General features: G+C 38.3%; 1 protein-coding gene across 5 annotated transcripts in view; it reads left to right on the forward strand.

The window, feature by feature from the left end:
• dag1.L (dystroglycan 1 L homeolog) overlaps window positions 1-12,752 on the forward strand; it is a 160,888-nt gene that overhangs the window by 141,627 nt on the left and 6,509 nt on the right. For 4 of the 5 annotated variants that reach the window (XM_041589212.1, XM_018256552.2, XM_018256551.2 and 1 more), the window contains 1 exon segment: window positions 3,037-3,390. In XM_041589212.1, coding sequence (XP_041445146.1) covers window positions 3,112-3,390 — 279 coding nt within the window. In that variant the 5' untranslated portion in view covers window positions 3,037-3,111. 5 annotated transcript variants of the gene reach the window in all.

Raw genomic sequence — 12,752 nt, forward strand, 5'->3', positions numbered from 1 at the left:
TATATATATATATATATATATATATATATATATATATATATATATATATATATATATATATATATATATATATATATATATATATATATATATATATATACACATATATATATATATATATACATATATATATATATATATATATATATATATATATATATATATATATATGACACAATCCCTAAGCTTAACCTCCCAACAGACGCCCAGACCACATTGAACATGTGCGTGGTCTTGGTCTTGCAAAGATGTTTAACAAGATGATGACACTCTGCGGCCAACTTTGAAAACATAAATCATTTGTTTAATTAGGCTTCTGGTACAGTAAGTTCATGTTTATGTTTACTATACAAAATACAGCATTTCTAACATTATTCCATTTTAGACTTTAGTTCCCATTTCTCTGCTAGGGTTACTAGGGTTAGTGGCACGTTCTGTGTGGGGCAGCAGATGAGCTGGCAAGTACATCATTGCAGAGAGTTGCCAGCTGATCCGAATCAGAGAAACCTAATTATCAGCTTTAACTTATATAACACAAAAGGGCGATAGAGCTGTCTACACCTTCCGCTAGTGGGTATACAGGCAGAGGGGTTACAGCAGGTTAGGTAAATGAGAGTAAGTCTCAGTGGACACTTGCTTATATGTCTAGTGCCATCAAAGGTTTTTACAGTCACAGGCAAACGTGTTCCTTTCCATGCCTTTAAAGGAGAACTAAAGCTTGACTGAAGAAGTAGGCTAGCAATATTCTACATTATGTTTTGGGCTTCTGTACCAGCCCAAGGGAACCACGACCCTTTAGCAGTAAAGATCTGTGCCTCCAAAGATGCCCCAGTAGCTCCCCATCTTCTTTTCTGCTGATTCACTGCACATGCTCTGTGCTGCTGTCACTTACTAAGCTTAGGGACCCACTCACAATATACAGTACACATAGAATATAAATGTCACAATATAAGGCTGAATAGTAATTAATACAGATAATTACTACATGGCAGCACAGAAACCAGTGCAACTAGCATCAGAATTGAATAATCAGCTCTGTAGCATCAGCCTTTATTGCAGGAAAACCTCATTTCCTGCTTTATAATTAGTGAAGACCCCTAAGCTTAGCTTCTCAACAGCTGCTCAGAGCCCACTGAGCATGTGAGTGTCGCAGACACTTTCCAAGATGGTGACCCCCCTGTGACAAGTTTGAAGTCCTGGATCATTGCTGTTATTGACAAGCTGAAACTCTAAGCTGGTGCAATAAATTCAGTTTACAGAATATAAAATTTTCAGCCATATTAATTTTTAGGGTTTAGTGTGAGTGCCCCTGAAGAAAAGTGCAAATGTTATGGTCCATCCTTGGTTCCAAAACTACAGCATGTTTTACACAATGTAGTAGAGAGTGTTGAGCCAGATTACATAGATAACTGCTACGTGACACATTTTATAAGTTCTTGTCATAGTGTCCCTGTTGGCCTGACAGCAGCCTTTTAGACTGTCGGCTTTGTTCTGCTTCTGCTGCTTCTACGGCGCTATTAAAAGATGTGAAATGCTAAACAGCCAATCCCTAGAGATGGCATGCCAGCATGTGGGGCATCATGTCTGTGCCCATTTGTATCTTTTGTACCTGTCACGCACCATTAATGTTTACAAAGTATTAGCTAGTCAGGTCACAAGTACATGGGCAACTATATTTTGCTTAAAGGGGAAGTCCAATCAAAACCGTTTTCTTTGCATAATGAAAATATAATTGTGTTGTTTTCATTGTTAAAAGTGGTGGTTCACCTTTTTAGTTAACCTTTAGTATGTTCTAGAATGGACAATTCTAAGTAACTTTTCAATTGGTCCTCATTATTTATTTCTTATAGTTTTCTTAATTATTTGCTTCTGACTCTTTCCAGCTTTCAAATGGGGGTCACTGACCCCCATCTAAAAACAAATGCTCTGTAAGGTTACAAACGTATTGTTATTGCTACTTTTTATTACTCGTCTTTCTAGTCAGGCCCTCTTCTATTCGTATCCCAGTCTCTTATTCAGTCTAAAGATAATCAAAAATGGATAGCACACCCAATTAAAGAAAAATACATTTATTACAAAAAAAGAAAATATATTAAAAAAAAATCACAAAATAATACTTGGTGAGCCCAACGCGTTTCGAACTTAAGGGTCTTCCTCAGGGGCACAAATGATAACAAAATCAAAAAAGGCTAAGTATGATTTTTTTTATATATATATATTTTCTTTTTTTGTAATAAATTTATTTTTCTTTAATTGTGTGCTATCCATTTTTGATTATCTTTAGTTGTTTTTGGAGACCATTATGGGGAGCCAACTATGGAACAGCACCCTGTAATTTATTTATAGGGCCTGTGCCTCCTCTCTCTATCTTATTCAAATCTATGCATGGTTGCTAGGGTAATTTAAACTCTAGCAACCAGATTGCTCCAATTGCAAAGTGGAGAGCTGCTGAATAATAAAAAGCTAAATAACTCAAAAACCACAAATCATGAACTGCAAACCAAATGCAAATTGTCTCAGAATATCACTTTTTACATCATACTTACAGCATGATAACTCAAAGGTGAACAACCCCTTTAATATCTTATTGAAGCAGATGAAGTGTCCATTTGCTACTAGAACATCACAGTGATTTGTGCTGGGCCTAATTTGCTAATAGAAATAAATGTGATGTTTCGATATACTCTAGAAGCAGTGATTATAATATGAAGTCATCAGCAGGCCTTCTCTGTAATAGGTGGAATAAAGCCACCGGACGACAAGGAATGGGCTGTACCACATGAGAATTCATTGGCAGGAGTACCTTGACCTTGATTTGTGACAGAGCCTCTGAAGGAAATTGAGGGCAACTTCATGCCGAGTTCTCGTCGCTACTGCATTTGTGTGATATGTGATTTGCTGGATGTAAGTTTTGTTAAAGAAGTAATCGTGTTAAAAAGACACATTGCTGAATCTCTGCTCCTTTGTCACTCACCTGTTTATTGTGCTATTGCAAGAGAGTAACAATCTGCTGTCCTCTCTGCTGTTTCTCATTAGGATGTCTGTAATGGAGGAACACCGTGACGACTAAGACCAGACGAGCTGCCTCCTACGCTGTAACAGAACGCCAAAATGGATATTAGGTGTGCTGGACTTTCCCTTCCCATGCTGAGGACTATAATGGTGCTGCTTATGGCTTCTTGCGCTTGGTCAGCCTGGCCTAGCGATCCTACGGAAGTCGCTCAGGATTGGGACAATCAGCTAGAGGCCTCCATGCATTCGCTGTTCCCTGAAATCAAAGAGACAGTGGCACCAATGACAGGAATTCCGGACAGTTCTGCTTTGGTTGGCAGGCCCTTTAAAATCCACATCCCCACAGAATTTCTCGCTTCCAGTGGAGAAACAATCAAGGTGAGCTCAAGGCTTGGTCTAAAGTGATAATGATAAACCTTGAAAAAGGTGTATAACTTGCAGTAGTCTACAGTGTATAGTGTATAGCCTAAATATCCAGTTGCAGGTTATATCCATATTGAGAGTGAACGAGCCACTGTACTCCTGAGACAGAAAATGCGATTTGTCATTTTGGTTCCGACTTTTGTGAAAATCGCCTTCATTCTAGTTCAGTCTAGACAGGGGGTCCCTCTCTCCAACAGGTATGTGCTTGTACAGATGGAAGTCATCAGTGACCAACACTCCGTTTTTTCAAAAGTCACAAAAATATTTATTATAACATCACTGTGCCTCCATATATATAAATTTATATAACTGTCCCAAATAAGGCATGCACTCAAAGGTCTTATCCAAGGTGAAAAAATTGTGTTTAGTCAACAAAAAACTGCGCTATATATATATATATATATATATATATATATATATATATATATATATATATATATATATATATATATATATATATATATATATATATATATATATATATATATATATATATATATATTACATACAGATATATGTATCTAATGTATCTATAGATAAATATATATATATATATATATATATATATATATATATAATATATATATATATAATTATATCCAAAAAATACAGCCGCACCAACAGGACTTTTATGAAAACAAAAAGTGCTTTTATTCAACGTTTCAGCCCCATACTTGGGCCGTCCTCAGGACGGCCCAAGTACGGGGCTGAAACGTTGAATAAAAGCACTTTTTGTTTTTATAAAAGTCCTGTTAGTGCGGCTGTATTTTTTGGATATAATTATCATGGACATTTGACCAGCACATAGGCGTTTCTCTCTTTATCGCTGTGCACCAGATTTGTTTCTTATACTTATATATATATATCTTTATCTCTCTCTATATATTGTATATAGGTATATGTATATATTGGTATGGGACCTGTTATCCATGCTCGAAACCTGGGGTTTTTCTCTGGATAACAGATCTCTCCGTAATTTGAATAAATTTAACAGGCTGGTTTTGCTTCCAATAAGGATTGGATCAATTACAAGCTACTGTTTTATTATTACTACAGAGAAAAAGGAAATCGTTTTTCAAAATTTGCATAAAATGGAGTCTATGGGAGACGGGCATTCCATAATTTGGTGCTTTTTGGATAACTTGTTTCCGTATAACGGATCCCATACCTGTATAAATGGGAATGCTTGGACTCCAGTACTGAAGATTTCCTGATAGCAGCAGCCATTGTGTGTCTAAGCGAATGTATGTAACTCAATCACTATACTTACAAGTCAGGATTTTCTTCCTTTTTCTTTTCTTTCTGTTTGTCAGAAATGATGTAGCGCTTTCCCAGCTGCTGACAAACAACCATGCTCACAAAGTAAATTCAGATGAGGTTGTGCAGCTGTTACCAAACCATAAACCCCAAGCAATCTTCCCTAATTACCAGTATTGTGAGTGTATTGGATTGTTGGAATGTGGTGAATTTAACAAAGATGTTATTCAATGCCACTCACGTCAGACTTTTTTTCCACCCCCAATAAGGCCATGTTTTCTATTTGTTCTGTCCAACAGCCACTTCCAGCACTGAAAGCAAAGATTCTACATATTTATTCTCCCCCCCCCCCCTTTCATCTCATGTAAATGTGGGATCCATTTGATTTGTGCATCATTGCTCAGACATTAGGTCGGGTTGTGTATGGAGTAGATTGGCCCTATAATTAACACTTTAGCAGAGGGTTGGGAATTAAACACTGGGTTATATCAGCTCAACAAAATACAACAACTTTTCAGCTTAAGGGTTGGGAGATTCAGGGAGATTTAGTCGCCCGCGACTAATGGCCTCTTCTTTGGGGCGACTAATCTCCCGAACTGCTTCCGCCTGCTAGAATGAAAAATCGCCTGCAGGATAGCACTCGTGGTGCTTCGTTTTACAAAGTCGCCCGAAGTTTCCTCGTTTATTTTTACACTGAACTGTTCCTTTAAGGTCACCATAGACGTTACAATACTATACATTCATGTAGAGCTGAATAGAGGTAGAAACAATAGAATTCTACCTGTATCTGACGATTCAGCACCAACAATGCTCCATGTTCTGGTGCCCGATCAAAATTTTCCAGCCAGCCTGATTGACGAGCCGACTTATATCCAAGTCTTCTTTGATAACAGTCAGCTTGTCTCCCACCATACATGCACCGAATATCGTACGGAAATTAATTTCCTACAATATTATCTTTACATTTAGTTTGGTATCACAGAAGGACTGTGGAGGATTCAGTGTGCACGCAGAGCTCCTCAAACTGTAGTTACCCAAGGCAAAAAAAAAAAAAAATTAGGGCACACTTAGGGGCAGATGTATTAAGGGTCGAATATCGAAGGTTAATTAAAGGAAAACTATACCCCCCAAACAATGTAGGTCTCTATTAAAAGATACTGAGTAAAACTGCTCATGTGTAAAACCCTGCTTCATGTAAATGAACCATTATCATAATAATATACTTTTTTAGTAGTATGTCCCATTGGGTAATCCTAAATAGAAAATTGCCATTTTAAAAAATAAGGGCCGCCCCCTGAGATCGTACGATTCACTGTGCACACATACAAAGCACATGTTAGCCAATAAAGCCAATTAACAGACAGAGTTCTGCCTTTTGCTTCCTCACTTCTTCCTGTTACAGTTAGTGCTGTAGTATTTCTGGTCAGGTGATCTCTGAGGCAGCACAGATAGTCACGAAATGGTGGTTCAAGGCAAGAGATGTAAAAGGGCAATATTTATGTAAATATATATTCCAGTTTGGTAAGATTCTTTAATATGTCATTCAATTTGATATAAACTATCTGTTGCTTAAGTATTCATTTTGGGGGTATAGTTTTCCTTTAACCCTCGATATTCAACTGGCAAATTAAAATCCTTCGATTTCGAAGGATTTTGTGCAATTCGTTCGATCGAACGATCGAAGGAATAATCGTTCGATCGAACGATTAAATCCTTCGAATTGAACGATTCGAAGGATTTTAATCCATCGATCGAAGGATTATCCTTCGACCAAAAAAAGATAGCCAAGCCTATGGGGACCTTCCCCATAGGCTAACATTGACTTCGGTAGCTTTTAGGTGGCGAACTAGGGGGTCGAAGTTTTTTCTTAAAGAGACAGTACTTCGACTATCGAATGGTTGAACGATTTTTAGTTTGAATCGTTCAATTCGAAGTCAAAGTCGTAGTCAAAGGTCGAAGTAGCCAAAAAAACACTTCGAAGTATTCAAAGTATTTTTTCTTCTATTCCTTCACTCGAACTTAGTGAATGGGCCCCTTAATTTACTTCACAAGGATGTGTGTCCTATATTGTTTCTTTTTTTTTTTTTTTTTTGACTTGTATAAACCTTTCTGTCCTACCCCAGGACATTAGGTAGCAATGGGTACAGTTATTCCACCCTGTGGTTACTTTTTGTTGTCTTCTGGGTTCATATTTAGACAAGTGTGTAGTTGTAGCTTTAAACTCTACAAAAGCATGGAATATCAGGTGGTGTTAAATAAGCAGGAGGTTAATCATAACTTCCTTTAAATCACAGTGAAAACTTCTGAAAAAAGGCATTAATGCAGCTCTTGTGAGAACATGTTTAGGCCTGAGAAAGCGGAACTGCCTGGGCCCTGATGGATCTTTGAGTGCCCTTTACCTGTAGATTCCCTGCTTGCACAGCAAACGCTCTTATCATAATGTATTGTGAAGTACTAAAATGGTGAACAGGGAATGCTGTGTCCTAGTGCAGTTTGATTTGGAGGTCACCTTGTTCAGCATGAACGACTACTTGATATTCTAGACTTCAAAACAGAGACAGGCCTGTGTTAAAGGCTTCCCTGTCTTAAAAGGAGAGCTTGTTTGCTGCCTTAGGAGCTGCTCTAATGTGCCATTAAACACTCACTGGAATTCACTTGTTTTGGTGAAACTTAAGTCTCTCTTGTAACTGTTTAGATTATATAGTTTTCTTTTTTCCCTCCAGAAAGTGTAGTGATATACGGGTGTTGGTGCGAACCTGGAAAGCGTGGGGTTACGGGGTTTAGAACCAGCTAAAGTGCACTATAAACATGCATTAACAATACAAAGACCATTGCTGACCCACAACTCTAAAATCCCATATTATTCCCAGCTTGCCAATATACAGTTGGTATAACTACACATGTTGCTCGCCAACCCCTTGGATGTTGCTCCCAGTGGCCTCAAAGCAGGAGCTTCTTTTTGAATTCCAGGCTTGGAGGCAAGTTTTGGTTGCATAAAAATCAAGTGCACTGCCAAACAGAGTCTCAAAATAGGTTGATAATCCACATATTGGCTACTAAATGGCCAATCACAGCACTTACTTGGCACCCCATCATTTTTCATGCTAGCGTTGTTCCCCAACTCCTTTTACTGCTGAATGTTGCTCATGGGTTCAAAAGGTTGGGGATCCCTGCATTAAAGGGTTCCAGAGGCCTTATCCCCTGGCAATTTTTTTTTATACCTTCTAAGTGATGTGCAAGGGAGTGGGCACCCTAAACACTGTTGAGTCCCCAAATCTTTTGTGAAAGATTTGGCTGAATAACGAATCCTAATCCTAATTTGCATATGCATATGCAAATTAGGGGTGAGAAAGGAAAAAGTGGAAAACATTTTATACTAGGGATGCACCTAATCCAGGATTTGGTTCGGTATTCAGCCATTTTCAGCAGGTTTCGGATTTGGCAGAATCCTTGTGCCTGGCCGAACCGTATCCGAATCCTTAAAATCATGTGACTTTTCGTCACAAAACAAGGAAGTAAAACATTTTTTAGCCGCAGCTTTCTTTTTCCCTCCCCCTCGCTGATTTGTATATGCATATTAGGATTTGGATTTAGTTCGGTATTCTTTCACAAAAGAATATTTCACAAAGGATTCGTGGGTTCAGCCAAATCCAAAATAGTGTATTCAGCTCGTCCCTATTTTTTACTTCCTTGTTTTGTGACGAAACGTCATGTGATTTCCCTCCCGTCCCTATTTTACGTATGCAAATTCGGATTTGGTTCGGCCAGGCACAAGGATTCGGCTGAATCCTGGATTAGCTTCATCCCTAGTATGCACCTTGCACAGCGGGGGCATTATTTTTTGCACACCTTTCTGTGAGTGCAATGATTTGTGCCCGTGGGAAGAAGTTATGTCTTCCTGGGGGGAACACTGTGAGCATAAAACCTGACACTTTTGCACCCTGTGCTAAATCAACCCTATGAACTCAAGAAGAAATCTCATGCTTAACTCATTTTGATTTCAGAATCTTTAATTTATCAATTGAATGTCTCTTTTAAATAAAGCGCACAGAGCACTAAAAACTTCAGTCGCTGAGTCGCACTCTCCTTCCCTGTCCCAGTGTGATGAAGACTGGATCTTCTTCTTCACATCTGTGCTGCCTGAGCTCTCAAACGTTATCTCTCCCGATCTCCTTAATGGCAGAGTCTTCAGCATTTACCTCTCCTCCTACTTTCCTCTCTTGAGTCAGGTGGTAGTGAATAGCTCACAAACTGTTTCTGCCCTATATGTTTCGTAATTTGGAAATCATCAACATTGAATGCCATTGATTCCTAATAAATCCATATAAATATAACCATCCGTCCTACCATTGCCTGGTTGCAGTAAACTTGTTATTCGCTATCTCTGTGTTTAATATGCAGCTGGCCACAGGGAAAAGTTCTTATTTAAGATTGAATGGGGGAGTTAGACGAGGGCTTTGCCAGCACTATAGCAAAGCAGACAGTGATCAGCAGAATGGTGCAGTGTTTTTATGTCGCCATTCCCAGCAGAGAAATAAGACTATTTTTATCTTTTCCCCAACTGATATTCAAATGCTGTCTAAAAGTGATGACATGCAGCTCAGAAACTGATAGTACTGTGCATTGCAAGTTGCATTTATGTGCATTGTTTATTAAAGGAGAACTAAAGCTCAACTAATGAAGTAGCTATAAATGTTGTACATTATGTTTTGTGCTTCTGTACCAGCCCAAGGCAACCACAGCCCTTTAGCAGTAAATATCTGTGTCTCCAAAGATGCCCCAGTAGCTCCCCATCTTCTTTTCTGCTGATTCACTGCACATGCTCTGTGCTGCTGTCACTTACTGAGCTTAGGGGCTGATTAATAATATACAGTACACATAGAATAGAAATGTCACAATATAAGGCTGATTAGTAATTAATACAGATACTTACTACATGGCAGCACAGTGCAACTAGCATCAGAATTTAATAATCAGCCCTGTAGCATCAGCTTATATTACATACCGACCACATTTTCTGCTTGATAATTTGTGACGACCCCTAAGCTTAGCTTCTCAACAGCTGCTCAGAGTCCACTGAGCATGTGAGTGTCACAGACACTTTCCAAGATGGTGACCCCCTGTGACAAGTTTGAAGTCCTGGATCATTGCTGCTATTGACAAGCTGACACTCTAGGCTGGTGAAATAAGTTCAGTATATAAAACATGGCAATTTAAGCCATATTGATTTTTAGAGTTTAGTTCTCCTTTAAGAGGAGGTGCATCGGAGATTTTCTTTTCTTTACTCAACATTTCGAATCTGCAAGATTCTCTGAACCATTCTCTATATAAATAGAATGAAAAACTCTGCTCTTCATTCCAAAAAAATATAATATTTTTTTAATCACGGATATGTGAATGCAAGTCAGAGACTGGATCTCGAGGGATGCGGGAGGTCAATGTGACCCAACCTAGACTGCAAACACATGCTGAGGGTTCATTCTAAATCATGTAGGATGACTGTGATCACAGGGATCTTAAAAGTGCCTCCTGCAGGGCCCCCACAACTGCCGATGTTTCGTTATGGGGGAGATACTCTACAGATACAAAGTTCCCAGTCATATTACTCAACACATGGGGGCAGTTTTATTAAGGCTCAAATTAAAAATTTAAATTTGAATTTTTAAATTTTTTTATGGTCTAAACTGTAAAATTTGACTAGGGAATTATCCAAACTCGATTTGAGTTTTTAAAAAAAAAAAAATCAAATTTGACTTTTGAGATGTATCAAATTCGGGCCCTTTAAGAATTAGAATTTGACTATTCGCCACCTAAAACCTGGTGAATTATTGTATAAGTCAATGGGAGAGGTCCAGTTCCAATTTGGAGATGTTTGGAGCCCTCCCAGACATTCAAACTTGAATCGAGTTTGGTTGAATTTGATTCAAGTTTTAGGGTCGTCAAAATTTGTCAGAATTTTAGATATTCAATTTTTTTCAGTTGAATTTAAGGGAGTGTAAAAAAACTCTCATGAATTCTAAATTCGACCCTTGATAAATGTGCCCATGGTGTATTTTTTTTTATATTTACATACCTACAAGGCCCTTTTTCATTTTTTGTGTTTTTTGGTCCTTTCAAGGGACCAATCTATAAACCTAGTATGCCTAAAGAGGAACAGACTAATCATGGGCCACTTCCCCTGTTTGCTCTACCTTTAGTAATTCAGTAGTTGTGGGCTATAGAACAAGAGCACTTAATCTAAATGATGTGATTTATCCATAGGCCTTTTGTACCGGCCTGATGGTGGCACAGGCTTAGGATACAGACTTTTCCTTCAGTGGCTTCTTCGACTTCTGTATGTGATTTGTCCATGTCCAGTGCTTACCTGCTGATTTGACCTTTTTTTTTTTTGTTTCTGGCCCCTCTTTTTAGAACCCATGGACATGCTCTGCAGTTACTCTGCAGTTACTGTCACATCCAGCCTTTAATTACACTATGGAATCTTTTGGACATTGTACTATAGAATCTTTCACACATCTCTACATGACCTAGTACTGCACGCTGAATACAGTAATTTCTTCATCTTCCCAAATATTTTTACCCTTATCGCTGTAAAATGTGTTTCAGGAAATCCTGCAAAGAATCGTTAGTTATTAAGCAGTCCTGACAGATCTGCCATTGACCCTTTGAGGAAATCCTGACATTGTGACCCATTAACAAGGCTGAAGGCCATAATAACACCCCTAGTCTTTCTCTATTGTGTTACTTATTCCTTTCTCCCTACTCTGCTGCAGTGCAAACCATGCACAATGTATTTTGCAATTTGGTCGTTCTTAAACTGTTTTTTTAGTTGAGGCTAGGTTTGCCACCTGGCCAGTATTTTACTGACCTGGCCATTAAAAATGATGCTTGATGCCAAGGTTATTAATAGGGAAAAAAAAGAAAAGATGTAGGAACAAAAGGTGGCAACCCTAGTTGAGGCCCCTGGGCCAGCAACATTGATGGCGTGTCTTAAAGGGGAACTAAAGTCTAAAATAGAATAATGCTAGAAATGCTATATTTTGAATACTAAATATAAACATGAATTTACTGCACCAGAAGCCCAATTAAACAAATCATTTATGCTTTCAAAGTTGGCCGCAGGGGGCTGTCATCTTGTAACATTGTTAAAGGGAAACTGTCATGGGAAAAAAAAAATTTCAAACTGAATCAGTTAATAGTGCTGCTCCCACAGAATTTTGCACTGAAATCCATTTCTCTAAAGAGCAAACAGATTTTTTTATATTCAATTTTGAAATCTGACATGGGGCTAGACATTTTGTCAATTTCCCAGCTGCCCCAAGTCATGTGCCTTGTGCTCTGATTACATTGAGAAGGAAAAACAGCAGGCTGCCAGAAAGCATTTCTCTCCTAAAGTGCAGGCACAAGTCACATGACCAGGGGCAGCTGGGAAATTGACAAAATGTCTAGCCCCATGTCAGATTTCAAAATTGAATATAAAAAAATCTGTTTGCTCTTTTGAGAAATGGAGTTCAGTGCAGAATTCTGCTGGAGCAGCACCATTAATTGATGCGTTTTGAAAAAAACATGTTTTCCGATGACAGTATCCCTTTAAACATCTTTGCAAGACTAAGACTACACACATGCTCAGTGTGGTTCGGGCTTCAGTTGGGAGGTTAAGCTTAGGGATAGTCATAAATTATCAAAACATCACAAGTCAAATAATATTCTGCCACAAAAGCCGATACAGCAAGACTGATTAATAATCAGAATATGCAGAATGTACTCTGTCTGCGGATATACATCTCTACATGGTCACTGGCTGTTCTACAGCAAAAAAAAGAAAGCTGCTTGAGTTGTGGGAAGTAAGATGGGGGCTTCCCCCTGGCATTTGAAAGTATGATTGTTTCCCTGCAGAGCAGTTAGGGACATCTGAAGTTTCCCATCTGCAGCAGTCAGAGCAAGAAAATAAAGGTAGCATTTTACTGCTTACAGTCAGGTTTCTTATAAAAACTGTACACATTTTTTAATTATTATATATTGGAGAAAGATTTCTTTTTCATTAAAGAAAGTAAAAATGG

Source organism: Xenopus laevis, chromosome 4L (assembly GCF_017654675.1).
Source record: "Xenopus laevis strain J_2021 chromosome 4L, Xenopus_laevis_v10.1, whole genome shotgun sequence".
Taxonomy (NCBI): domain Eukaryota; kingdom Metazoa; phylum Chordata; class Amphibia; order Anura; family Pipidae; genus Xenopus; species Xenopus laevis.